Source organism: Nicotiana tabacum, chromosome 13, assembly GCF_000715075.1.
Source record: "Nicotiana tabacum cultivar K326 chromosome 13, ASM71507v2, whole genome shotgun sequence".
Classification (NCBI taxonomy): Eukaryota; Viridiplantae; Streptophyta; class Magnoliopsida; order Solanales; family Solanaceae; genus Nicotiana; species Nicotiana tabacum.
In genome coordinates, this window is record NC_134092.1 from 119,610,446 (window position 1) to 119,623,808 (window position 13,363).

The 13,363-nt window shown below is 37.1% G+C and overlaps 1 protein-coding gene across 6 annotated transcripts; it reads left to right on the top strand.

The window, feature by feature from the left end:
- The first annotated feature begins 1,933 nt into the window (after window positions 1-1,933).
- Window positions 1,934-11,702, top strand: LOC107791211 (pleiotropic drug resistance protein 2-like). 6 transcript variants are annotated; one of them, XM_075228408.1, is made up of 21 exons: window positions 1,934-2,025; window positions 3,327-3,843; window positions 4,154-4,274; window positions 4,437-4,525; window positions 5,179-5,263; window positions 5,343-5,633; window positions 5,712-5,802; window positions 6,147-7,047; window positions 7,223-7,383; window positions 7,558-7,661; window positions 7,759-7,924; window positions 8,007-8,105; window positions 8,224-8,354; window positions 8,786-9,118; window positions 9,272-9,562; window positions 9,663-9,746; window positions 9,849-9,982; window positions 10,302-10,529; window positions 10,633-10,804; window positions 10,895-11,149; window positions 11,245-11,702. In XM_075228408.1, exons 2-21 carry the CDS (start codon window positions 3,428-3,430, stop codon window positions 11,512-11,514), a joined length of 4,422 nt encoding a protein of 1,473 aa, XP_075084509.1. In that variant the 5' UTR covers window positions 1,934-2,025; window positions 3,327-3,427; the 3' UTR covers window positions 11,515-11,702. The 6 variants fall into 6 exon arrangements, with proteins under 6 accessions (XP_075084509.1, XP_075084512.1, XP_075084510.1 ...); XM_075228409.1 differs by lacking the exon at window positions 1,934-2,025 and adding an exon at window positions 2,789-2,911 and having other exon boundaries at window positions 3,406-3,843; XM_075228406.1 differs by lacking the exon at window positions 1,934-2,025 and adding an exon at window positions 2,799-2,911.
- The last annotated feature ends 1,661 nt before the right edge of the window (window positions 11,703-13,363 follow it).

Sequence of the window (13,363 nt, forward strand, 5' to 3'; positions counted from 1 at the left end):
GGCTCTATATCTGATTATGGTTATTTTTAGCAACTTCATCAAGGCAGAATACTTTATTTCTAATTATCGGCGAAAAGTAGAGAATGAATATTGTTATTCTTCCCCTAACTTTAGGCAGTGTCGCATTACTTAGGCCTTATGCAACTAGAGAACATAATCCATTTTGACCAAATATTTTTGCCATTTTAGGCATATATTATGTTGAACTAGTCAAATTCAAAGTGTTTAGTTGCCAAATCAACCATTTTAAATCAATATAGACAAAGATATTGTAAGCCTTATCTTGTTCCTTTCTAAAGTAAAAATAATAAAATTAGAGATATTTGGCTCTGAAACCGTCAATTATTTTTTTAAAGATACTCGTAATATTACAAGCCATATACGCATTGCCGTATAACGTTTATAGTAGAGGCAAAATCATAATTAGCCAAGTATTCCTAGAGTATATGGTTAATTTTCATTAGAATGCCCTAATTTTAGAGTACCAATTTTTTGGCACAATTTTCTTTTTTCATAATTGCGAATTGACCAGTGGCTATACTTGTAATGGCTAGAAAGGGACACTTAACCAATCTGATGCATAATATACTAAATTTCTTAGTAATTAAATATCAGGAACCTTAGCAATTGGCATGGATTGTACCACTTGAGTCAAAGGAGCTACGTACTATATTCCAAATAACTTATGGAAACAAGAAACGTGAATGAGGCAAAAGTATAATAATGAGAAGACAAATATATGAAACAAACAGAAATGTAAAGGTGCATTTCTTGATACATCTTTCTACTAACTTTTTGTATAAGGGGGTATGCCTTGTAGTTGTGGATGACCGAAATCAGCTTAAACTATGTCACATGAGATGTGGCACCACTGTCCACAACCCAGATTGACTCATCACAAGCAATATTTATCAGATCCGCATCAAGGATTGTAACAAGATCTTCTATAGTGACGGTGGCCACACGATTTCTATCTTCTTTCTATTCTTCCTTGTCTCTATTCTCCTTTTTTAAAATCTGGCAGAACTTCTTTTTGTGCCCTTTCTTCCCGCAATGATAGCACTCAATACTTATATTTCAGTATGTAAATTAAATATGGCCATTTTTTGTGGTAATTAAAGAAATTTTAGTACCAAACAGACCACAAAAATAAAAAGAAACAGCTGCAAGAAAGCCCCAATGTCTTACCTGCCTAATTATTACTCCTGCCTTCTTTGGCTTGTTTTGAAATACCCTCAAGTTCCTGCCAGATATGGCCATTTTAAAAATGTATATGATTTTAGTAGTAATAAAAACTGACCTTAATTATGATTTTAGTAGATTTTACTTGTTTTAAAGAATTATTTCTCTCTCTATATATATATAAGCACACACATTTCATATTTTATGATTTTAGACCTTTTTTTAAGACAAGCCATGATAATTAGGAGAAAGTACAATGAGGATAATTGGGTAGAGTTTGGAGAATTACAATGAAGATTATGTGAAGTTGGAGAATCAAAATAAGAGTGATCAAGATATGGAGAAATTAAAGAAGACATTTATTGTAGGTTTGCTACCTTAATCTTGTAACTTTAAACAAAAACTTTTGGCATGCAAATAAATTCATGGTTTCCTTTACTATATAAACCAAAAAGAGAGAAAAAACTTTGAATGTATTTTTGTACTAGTCTTCTACTCCTCTACTTTTACTCCCATTAGAACTCTACATTTAATGGGACAAAAAGGATTTACTTTTTGGCGTTTCTCCAAAAACCAACAACAAAATTGTATCAAGTAAATTAAGATCAAGATTTTTAGAACTAGTCCACCTACTCTTTTGGCCGGCCACCTTTGATAATTTCTTCACCCCCCCCCCCCAACCCACCCTTAAACCCCACCCCTCCTGCCATTGTTATGCTTTTCCACCTCAAAGGTAGAGCTATATGGTCCCAAGGTATTCAATTGAATCTATTCGTAGATAATTAAACTGAGCAAATAAGGCAATAACGTTATATCTGTACATGTGTTGTTGAATCTTCTAAGGTACAAAAATTGCTTTAGCTCCTAAATTTGAACTTTATCTTATAATTTTTTTTTGAATCTTTTATTAGAATTTTTTATTCCGTTACTGTCCACTTCATCCTACCTATTCAATTCAAGTCATGAATTCTAATGATATCAACAAGTGTGGTGAGATAAATGAAATTTCTTCATCTTTTATTAAAAATTTCGGGTTATGAGCCTAGAAATGTAATCCCAAAAAAAGAAGGAATTTTTACTCAAATAGTCGTTCATATTCAATGTTTACTTTTTCTAGCCATATACATAGTTTATATATTGATTATACATAATTATACGCATATAATACATAAATTATGAATATATTATATATCTACCGGTTATTTTTAGTTTAAGGGGTTAGGTGGACGACTATTTGAATTAATTGTGCATTAAGGTTCCTTTATATGCGGGTCCGAGAAGGGCGGGATCATAAGGATCTATTGTATACAATCTTACCCTGCATTTTTACGAGATGTTATTTCTATTGCTCGAACTCGTAACCTCCTACATGTCAACAATTTTACCGATTAGGCTAACTGAAAAAAATGCACCCAAAACAAACAACAAAATAAGAGTGCGTGCCCTAGCAAACAACTTTGAAAAAGCCATAATACTAATTACTCCTACTTCAAACTTCTCTTCCCTTCCCCATGCATTAATTATCACCCTAACTAAATTAATACTAGCTGCTTTTGTCAACCCCCACCCTACTAAAACCCTCTACTGGACCAATATAACTGTCGACTTCTGAACTTCTTTTTCACAATATATATGTACAGATATTAAGGTGTTCATTTGATCAATAACCAACCCTATGAAGTCTTTGAAAATTCAGTGTCCCTGACTCTGTGTCTAGTTATATTCACTGGTACATTTCTGAATTTGTGCATAATCTTTATTTCATTCCTTTTTCTTGTTCCATTTTGTGTTCATATTATGGTTATATACATACCGTTTCACTTTTGTCCACTTCTTTCTCCTGCATGATAGGGGTAACGTGAAAAGTTTGCTCTAATTAAATGTTTCCATTAAAACTATACATGCAATTATTAAAGCCAGTTGGAAACTTTCTTGATCTTTTTTGTGGGTGAGTGGGTCCATTGTTAAAATCTTGGATTTCCCATTTTAAGTTTCTACTCTGAATTACGCTACTTGGGTCTTATTGGAAAATTAGAGAATTGGACTAATGTGTATAGTTGTATTATTTCTTAGTGATTGTGCAATAATTAAGACTGCAAGAAAATTGGATATGTTTTCTCTTAATGTTGTGTCCATTTTCACAGGTCTGATCAAGTGAATTTCAATCTTTTGTGGGTAGTGAAACAGAGGAATTAAAGGGTATTTTTTTAATTTTTTTTTTAGAGATTCTTGGAGTGGGTAAAAAATGGAGGGAACATTAGGCCGGCCGGATGAGCTGGCCAAGTCACTGAGCCGGCGGTCCATGAGTAAGAGCGGTCGAAGAATGAGTTGTGGATCAATAAGTGGAAGGAGTTGGGCATCAGCTAGTGTTAGAGAAGTGTTTACTGCACCAACAGGAGGTGATGTTTTTCAAACAAGTGCAAGGGAAAATGATGATGAAGAAGAGCTTAAATGGGCTGCTATTGAGAGACTTCCTACTTATGATAGGCTAAGGAAAGGAATTTTGAAGCAAACATTGGATGATGGAAAGGTTAATTATCAAGAAGTTGATGTTGCCAATCTTAGGTTGCAAGATAGGAAACAACTCTTAGACTCTATTCTTAAAGTTGTTGAAGAAGATAATGAGAGGTTCCTAACTAGACTCAGAGACAGGACAAATAGGTGAGTTGAAAATAAAATAGTAACAAATTTCCTTGATCTTAATGTTTTTTATTGAAGGGAAGCGTTGGAGCAACAATAAAGTTGTCTCCGTCTGACCTTTAGTTCAAGGTTCGAGTCGTGGAATCAGCCACTAATGCTTGCGTTAGGATATGTTGCCTATATCACACCTCCTTTGGGTGAGGCCCTTTCCCCGACCCTTCGTGAATGTGGAATGCTTCGTGCATTGGGATGCCCTGCCGTCAGTGTTTTATATTTTTTCCTGGTTCACCATTATGTGTTAATCAAATGATTTTTATTTTGCATGGAACAGAGTTGGAATTGAGATTCCGAAGATCGAAGTTCGGTTCGAGCATCTTTGTATTGACGGAGATACATATGTGGGATCTAGAGCACTGCCTACTCTCTGGAATGCTTCCATCAATTTTGTAGAGGTACTATTTCTTCTAAATTTAATTTTCAATAATTTGGATTGATACTAGTATATTGACAATAATGCCTTTGTTTCCCTCAGTTTTGTTGTACTTGTTAAAAGTTTGTAAAATTTGGTACTTGTACTGGTGAATTGATTTCTTTTTAATGCTCAAATTTGATAGGGGTTTCTTGAAAAGATCAAGATTGTCCCTTCAAAGAAAAGGGTTGTCAACATACTGCGCGATGTGAATGGAATTGTCAGACCTTCAAGGTATGTTCATCAAATGAAAGTTGCATTTAAAAGTATATATAAATCTGAATCGTGGGCGGTCACGGATTCTTGGTTTATTTCAAGTAGTTTACTGTTGGGTAAAGAAAAATAATATATTTTCCTAATCGTATATTGCACAATCAGACCTCAGAGGACATGACTCTCGAAAGGAAGTTGTGGAGGTCGAGCATTAAGGTTGTAGGTTAGGAGGTAGTTGAGCATATTTCTAACTCATACCAGTGTGAGGCTAGCCTGATAGGATTTTGTCTTAGACTACTAGTGGTCAATGTTGTGTTCACACTTCTCTTCTGTTTTCATAGTGCCGGACCTTATTTACTAGTTACTGTTTTTGCTTTCCGTCTATTTTACTGGTGCTTGTGATGTTATTATTTCAATGGTTTTTGTTGATGGTATTGATATATTGTCTCTTTTCGTCTTCTTGAGCCGATTGTCTATCGAAAACAGCCTCTCTACACCCTCGGGGTAGAGGTAAGGTCTGCGTACACACTACCCTCCCCAAACCTCACTTGTGGGATTTTACTGGGTCGTTGTTGTTGTTGTTGTATATTGCACAAGCTTCTTTAGTCTTATTTACTGTGGTTGGGATGGGCTTAGAGCTCATATATTGATTCTGTGGTATTTGCATTTTACAGGTTGACGCTGCTTCTAGGGCCTCCGGGTGCTGGGAAAACTACACTGCTAAAAACACTTGCCGGGGTGCCAGACAAGGACACAAGAGTGAGTGACTTTTGAACTTTCAACGTGTGACCTGAAGGTTCTAATTAAGTGGTGTTTTGTTGACAATGTATTCTTTTAGGTGAATGGAAGAATCAGTTACTGTGGTCATGAGCTGTCAGAGTTCATTCCTCAAAGAACATGTGCTTATATTAGTCAGCATGACCTTCATCACGGAGAGATGACAGTAAGAGAGACGTTGGATTTCGCAGGACGTTGTTTAGGAGTCGGAACAAGATATGAGCTCCTTACCGAATTGTCAAGGCGCGAAAAGGAAGCAGGAGTCAAACCTGACCCTGACATAGACGCATTTATGAAAGCTACAGCTGTTGCAGGCCAAGAATCTAGTTTGGTCACAGACTACGTTCTTAAGGTTAGACTCCTGATTGCACTGGTAACTAGTCCTGCATGTATAAATCCACCTACAACTGATTATTGAAGTGAACTACAGATACTTGGGATGGATATCTGTGCTGATACATTGTGCGGTGATGAAATGAGAAGGGGTATCTCTGGTGGACAGAAGAAGCGGCTCACAACAGGTATGTACAATATCGCATCAATCAAGGGATTTTTTTCATTTTTGGCCCGGCGGCCCAAAATAATTACAGGCGGTAGCCCAAATATTCAAAACATATACATTGATTATGTATATGATATGTATATTGTATATATATATACATTTATGTGTATTATATGTATATTTATGCTTAATATACAAAACATATACATTTGCCGGCTATTATTTTTTTGGACTGCCCAAAAATGTCCTCTTTTTTTTTTTTTTTTTTTTTTCCTGTAGCGTCTATCCAGCTTGCTGAGTTTCTTCTAGTGCATGTGGCTTGTGACAACATTTAATGTGAAATTGGTGTTTCACTGAATGCAGGAGAAATGTTGGTTGGTCCTGCTAAAGTTTTCTTCATGGATGAAATATCAACTGGCCTTGACAGTTCTACGACATTTCAAATTGTGAAATACATGAGGCAGATGGTCCACGTCATGGATGTAACCATGATAATCTCTCTTCTTCAACCTGCGCCAGAAACCTATGATCTTTTCGATGACATTATATTACTTTCTGAGGGAAAAATTGTCTACCAAGGTCCACGTGAGAATGTCCTGGAGTTTTTCGAGAGTGTTGGATTTAAATGCCCAGAGAGGAAAGAAGTTGCTGACTTTCTGCAAGAGGTTACTTCTTTAAAGGACCAAGAACAGTATTGGTTCAGAAAAAATGAACCTTACCAATATATCTCAGTGGCTGAATTTGCGGAACGCTTTAGTAATTTTCATGTTGGGCGACAGCTCTCTGATGACCTTGGAGTTCCTTATGACAAGATCAAAGTCCATCCTGCTGCACTGGTCACTGAGAAGTACGGTATCTCCAACATGGAACTCCTCAAGGCATGCGTATCGAGGGAATGGCTATTGATGAAGCGGAATTCCTTCTTATACATATTCAAGACATTCCAGATTACTGTGATGTCAATAATTGCCTTCACAGTATTCTTTAGGACACAGATGAAAGTTGGTCAGATCACGGATGGAGGCAAATTTTATGGGGCCTTGTTTTTCAGCCTCATCAATGTGATGTTTAATGGTACAGCGGAGCTTGCACTTACCGTTTTCAGACTTCCTGTGTTCTTTAAACAGAGAGATTCTTTGTTTTATCCAGCTTGGGCTTTCGCTCTTCCCATTTGGCTTTTAAAAATTCCCCTTTCTTTCATGGAATCACTGATATGGATAGTACTTACTTATTACACCATCGGGTTTGCTCCTTCTGCAAGTAGGTATGTTCTCCGTTCACTCCTGGCAACCAAAATTTCTTTGTGGCAAAATGTGGCGTATTTGTTATGCTGATGAGTCGTGATATCTGGTCAATGTGAATTTATGATGCACATATAACAATTAGTTTAGGAACTATAAGAATTCAAACTTACATTTTTGCGCCTACAAAATTTTCAGGTTTTTTCGCCAATTCTTGGTATTTTTTGCTTTGCATCAGTCGGCTCTGTCTCTCTTCCGTTTTATTGCTGCACTTGGAAGGACTCTAGTAGTTTCTAGCACATTTGCAACTTTCACGATACTCATAGTTTTTGTGCTTGGTGGTTTCATTGTTGCAAAAGGTCAGTTTTCTGTTTTGCTCTTGGGAATTTGTAAAACTTCTCAGTTCTGATAAAGAGTGCTCTTTATAGTCTTGGACTATAGGTGTAGAGAATCTACAAATTTGACAATTTCACTTGCATGTCCAATTGTGCGAGTTCAATATTTTTTAAATGTGTGCTTATGTGTTGGTGCAGATGACCTGGAACCATGGATGAAATGGGGATACTATATATCTCCTATGACATATGGACAGAATGCGATAGCCATCAATGAGTTCCTGGATGAAAGATGGAGTACGGTAAGTTCTAACATTAGTTTATAAATAGCGACATATGTTAGTTTGACTTCTTCCATCAACATGATTATCTTGACACATCCTATTATGCTCTTTGTAGCCCAACAACGACCCGAGATTTTCTGAGCCAACAGTTGGCAAGGTTCTTCTCAAGGCAAGGAGCATGTATACAGAAGACCATGTTTTTTGGCTCTGTGTTGTTGCCCTTTTTGCTTTCTCATTTTTATTCAACTTTTGCTTTATCTTGGCATTGACATACCTAAACCGTAAGTCCCAGATTTTCTACACTATCTAAAGCTTCAGAATCTGCTTTTTGGTTCTTGATCAGTTCTTGTAAGTGAAATGCAGCATTTGGAGACTCCAGATCGGTTATTTCAGAGGATGACAAAAGCAAGAAAAATAAGCGGACAGGGTGGAGTTCAGCATCTTCAGCTCCAATGACTGAAGGTTGAGACTCTTGTACATTTTTCCAGTTTTCATGTCTACAGCTTTTATTTGTACAAATTTAAATAGATGATACTTTCACCCCTATGTAATATTCTGAATACCTGAATGATTATTACAGGCATAGTTATGGACGTAAGGAACACTAATGGCTCAAGTATTGAAGAAGCCAAGAAAAGAGGAATGGTGCTTCCTTTCCAGCCCCTGTCCCTTGCATTTAATCATATCAATTATTATGTCGATATGCCAGCTGTAAGTAACATTTCTTGGTATTTAAATATTAACTTTTATATGATTCAGTCTTTACTAATTATCGGTAATCGAGAATAGATGCTTCCAAGGAAGTTCTAACAATCTTATGGAAGCCAACAACTCTTTAGACCTACAAGCCGACTTCTCTTGTCTGAATGAAAACTGTGATACAGCAATAAAATGTCATTTGCAAAGAACTGATTACTAGGGTTATTCGGAATTTTCTATTTGCATGATTAGGCCCGAGTCCGAGCAACATAGGTGGGAATGTTTCCTAACAATCTAATAGAGATTCTGAGCAAAGTTCCTAAAAAAATAAGCTTTCTTGAGTTACCAAACAATCTGTCGTATTCTTGAGTCAGTATTAAATAGGCAGGGGAAGAATGGAATATGAACTTCTGGTGGCTTATGCGGTTCTGGTGCTTTATCAGGAAATGAAAGCCCAGGGAGTTGAAGAGACTCGTCTCCAATTATTACGAGATGTCAGTGGTGCTTTTAGGCCTGGAGTTCTTACAGCCTTAGTTGGTGTAAGTGGTGCTGGAAAGACCACGTTGATGGATGTTTTAGCTGGAAGGAAAACTGGTGGATACATTGAAGGAAGCATCAGCATTTCTGGTTATCCAAAGAATCAATCAACTTTTGCTCGCATAAGTGGTTATTGTGAACAGAATGACATTCATTCTCCACACGTTACTGTTTATGAGTCGCTGCTATACTCAGCTTGGTTGCGTCTCTCTCCAGATGTAAAAGAATATACACGGAAGGTGGGCTCTCTTGTCTTACTTTGTGCTTCTGAATATCCTCTGGAAGATTGTAATATCCACGAAAGAACTCAACTTTATTTTTCTGTTACAAACCCTGATAGTTTTCGTAGAAAAGGAGGTCAACGACTGACTTCATTTTTTGGTATTGTTTAGAATTTTGTTGAGGAAGTAATGGAGCTAGTCGAGTTGAATCCACTGAGAGACTCCCTAGTTGGTCTTCCGGGGGTAGATGGTCTCTCAACTGAACAGAGGAAGAGGCTGACCATAGCCGTAGAGCTTGTAGCAAATCCATCTATTATTTTCATGGATGAGCCGACATCAGGACTTGATGCTAGAGCTGCAGCAATTGTGATGAGAACTGTGAGAAACACCGTGGATACAGGGAGAACTGTCGTCTGCACTATCCACCAGCCAAGTATAGATATCTTCGAAGCATTTGATGAGGTATTTAGTGCAAGCATGTTGGATTTCGTAACTTGTGGATAGCCGTTTGTTGTGATGCAACTCTTCTTCTCATAATCATGTCGAATGATTTTTCTTGCAGTTGTTATTGATGAAAAGAGGAGGACAAGTCATATTTGCAGGGCCTCTTGGTCATCATTCTCACCTACTGATCGAGTATTTTCAAGTGAGGATCATATCTTTATCAAATTATGGTGGTGGTGGTTTGGGGGGGGGGGGGGGTTCTATTATGGAAATCGGCGGATGAGATTTCTTCTTTTTTTCTCAGTCTGTTCCAGGGGTTCCTGGAGTCAAAGAGGGATACAATCCTGCTACTTGGATGCTGGACATCTCGGCTCCGGCTGTTGAAGCTCAACTTCAAGTAGACTTTGCCGACATTTATGCCAACTCTGAACTGTATAGGTAATTTTTCTTAATTATACATAGGGTAGGCTGTCTACATCACACCCAAATGGCCCTTCCTCAGACCCTGAGTGAACGCGGGATGCTTTATGTACCGGGCTGCCCTTTTTATATATAGCAAATTGAAAGGGGAAAATGGGGGGGATACAAGGTAGGAATCGAACCCTCACCAACAAGGTGAAAGTTCGGGTAACCAACCAACTGAGCTACTAAGATTTCCCACTGTATAAGTAATTTAGAATATTGAATAGTTGTATTTTTATTTTACTTCTAGTTTGGTATTACTAACCCTTCGACCTTTGTTACTCGGTTTTCTCAGGAGGAATCAAGAACTTATCAAAGAACTAAGCATTCCCACACCAGGATCCCAAGACCTTCACTTCCCCACGGTATACGCCCAACCGGTCTTTGAACAGTGCAAGGCTTGCTTTTGGAAACAACACTTGTCCTACTGGAGGCATCCACGGTATAATGCCATTCGGTTTGCTATGACAGCAATGATAGGAGTAATATTTGGAATCATTTTTTGGAATAAGGGGGACAAAGTGTGAGTCATCTTCCTTGAGTCCTAAAATTAAAATTGTGAAAACAACTATATTTTTATTTCTGTCATCACTTTTTTTAATCTTATAGACTAATTATGATAACAGGTCCAAACTACAAGATCTTTTAAATCTGGTTGGAGCTATGTATGCTGCTGTTATGTTCCTTGGTGGAACTAATACTTCAGCCGTGCAGTCTATTGTTGCTGTAGAAAGGACAGTCTTTTATCGAGAAAAAGCAGCAGGAATGTATTCTGCACTCCCTTATGCATTTGCTCAGGTAAGAGTAACATCAACTAAACATAAACTGTAAAATTTCTAGAAAATCAATTGGTCGTTAAGAAATAATTTGTACTTACTCCATATGCAGGTGGCCATAGAGACTATCTATATCGCGATTCAAACTTTAATTTACAGCCTTATTCTGTATGCAATGATTGGATTCCACTGGACGACTGGAAAGTTCTTTTTGTTCTATTTTTTTGTTTTTATGTGTTTCGTCTACTTCACGATGTATGGAATGATGCTTGTTGCACTCACTCCAAACTACCACATTGCTGCTATCGTAATGTCTTTCTTCCTCAGCTTTTGGAACTTGTTCTCCGGTTTCCTCATTCCAAGAACGGTTAGTAAACCAACCACTACATGATCAAAATAATTGGATAAAATTTCTTGGTATCGCGCATTTTTCTGATTTAATCATACTAATTGCATATGCAGCAAATTCCAATATGGTGGAGGTGGTATTACTGGGCTTCTCCAGTGGCATGGACAATATATGGCCTCGTAACGTCTCAAGTAGGCGACAAGAACAACCTCGTTGAGATACCAGGTGGTGGCGAGGTACCATTAAAGTTGTATCTGAAGGAAAACTTTGGTTTTGAGTATGACTTCCTGGGAGTTGTTGCTGCAATGCATGTTGTTTGGACAGTTTTCTTCTGCTTTATTTTTGCTTATGCCATCAAGTTCCTGAATTTCCAAAGGAGATAAGTGAAACTTGAAGTCAGAATAGAAAGTTTTGGGCAAACATAGAAATATGCATAAGCTAGGCAAAGAGAGAAGTTTTTGGAGAAATATAGTTTACTACTCTGATAAATTTCAGAATTTTTGCCCAGTAAGCTTATTTCAAGGTTGTACAGAAACTATTCTTTTTTTTATGTCAAATTCTTCATTTTTTATTATGCTGTGTAAATTCCTCTACATGTTGTTTTGCTTTAAAACTCTTTCAACTGTTCAAGTTTTCTCTTTGAGAAAATGACCAATTTCTGGATTGAAGCTAACTTCTACAGAGTTTTATTTTAAGTCCTAGTTCCGTGGAGGCAACAGGGAGTCCTATTCCAAGAGTTTTTCTGTAAATATCTAATTTGGCTATCATGGAAAATTTGTACCTATTAGTAGCGGAAACACTCTTTAGTAAAGGAAAGGGCAGTCCGGTGCACTAAGCTCCCGCTATGCAGTCCAGAGAAGGGCCGGACCATAAAGGTCTATTGTATGCAACCATACCTTGCCTTATGGATGAAATTTTTTTCATATATATATATATATATATATATATATATATGGGGGTAAAGAATACTTTTCAAGAAAACAAAATGTATATATACAATAGGTTGACACCGCTTGAAAATAATACAAAGATTGACAAAAAGTAAGGCTTTGAAATCACAAAGGTCCCATACCTAAAGCTAAGTTACTTACAAGCCGAATTATGACAATAAGCTGACACTGTTTGTGCAATATCGTGCATACATTACTGTCAAGATGAATAGCTTTGCATACAACAACAACAAACCCAGTGTCCACAAAGTGGGGTCTGGGAGGTGTAGAGTGTACGCAGACTTTACCCCTATCTTGTGAAGATAGAAAGGTTGTTTCCGATAGACCCTCGGCTCAAGGTAAAAGAGGAATAGCGTTGCATGAACTAGAAATACATTTAAGCTCCTTGTTTGTTTTCCTTTCTTCAAAGGAGACAATAAGTTCTCCAAAATATCCTAAAAACCACCCATGTTGCAAAAACTAAAGAGAACATCACTTGTCCCACATGATTAATTTCGAGTAAGGATTTTAGACTTTATAAGCAAATGCCAAAAGAAAATAAGTTAAAAAGTGGTTTGCATTTACAATGCCTACTTAAAGTGGAGAGTATATAGTATTCTATCATGTTATATTGCTATTTATTAAAAGCACTAGGACTTTGGTAATTATAGACCCTAACTAGTTTGAGGTTGTTGTTTGAGATTACTTTAGAGACACCAACAATTAGAAATTGAAATAATAAAGTGTCACCTTTCTAACAAGTTTAAACTTTTAGACATGCAATCCACATATTTCAACATGGGATCAAAGTATGCACCTTATCATTCTAAAAAAAAAAGGGGAATCTAAGGTAAGCGGAGGTTCTAGATTCGAGCCACACAACCGTTCATTGACACACTATCCTAGTATAATCCTACAAGTGGGGTCTGAGGAGGATAGTGTTTCCGCAGAGCTTACCCCTACCGTGAGGGAAAGAGGGTAGTGTTTACGCAGAGCTTACCCCTACCGTGAGGGAAAGAGGGTACACAACCGTCCATCGACAAAAAACTATAATTTCACGTGTCCAGAAAATAATTTGGACCATATGAGGAGATGTATTGCAGACCTAAACAAATAGAAAATAATATTGTTCTTCCTCTATCAATTTAAGCTTTTAGATATAGTGGTTCACACATTTCAACCGTCTTAACTAATTACTCAATGTCTAAGCACAAGTAGTAACTACTTGCAATGTCCTCAGCATTATGAACTTGAAAAATAACTCCATGTTCCTCAAATTGCAACAGAACAATTTGGTGTGTGT

Coding starts and splice junctions, on each gene's coding strand:
- LOC107791211 (XM_075228408.1), top strand. CDS start 3,428: ATGGAGGGAACATTAGGCCGGCCGGATGAGCTGGCCAAGTCACTGAGC. Junction 4,526..5,178: donor GGAATTGTCAGACCTTCAAG/GTATGTTCATCA, acceptor TGCATTTTACAG/GTTGACGCTGCTTCTAGGGC. Junction 9,563..9,662: donor TCTTCGAAGCATTTGATGAG/GTATTTAGTGCA, acceptor TTTTTCTTGCAG/TTGTTATTGATGAAAAGAGG.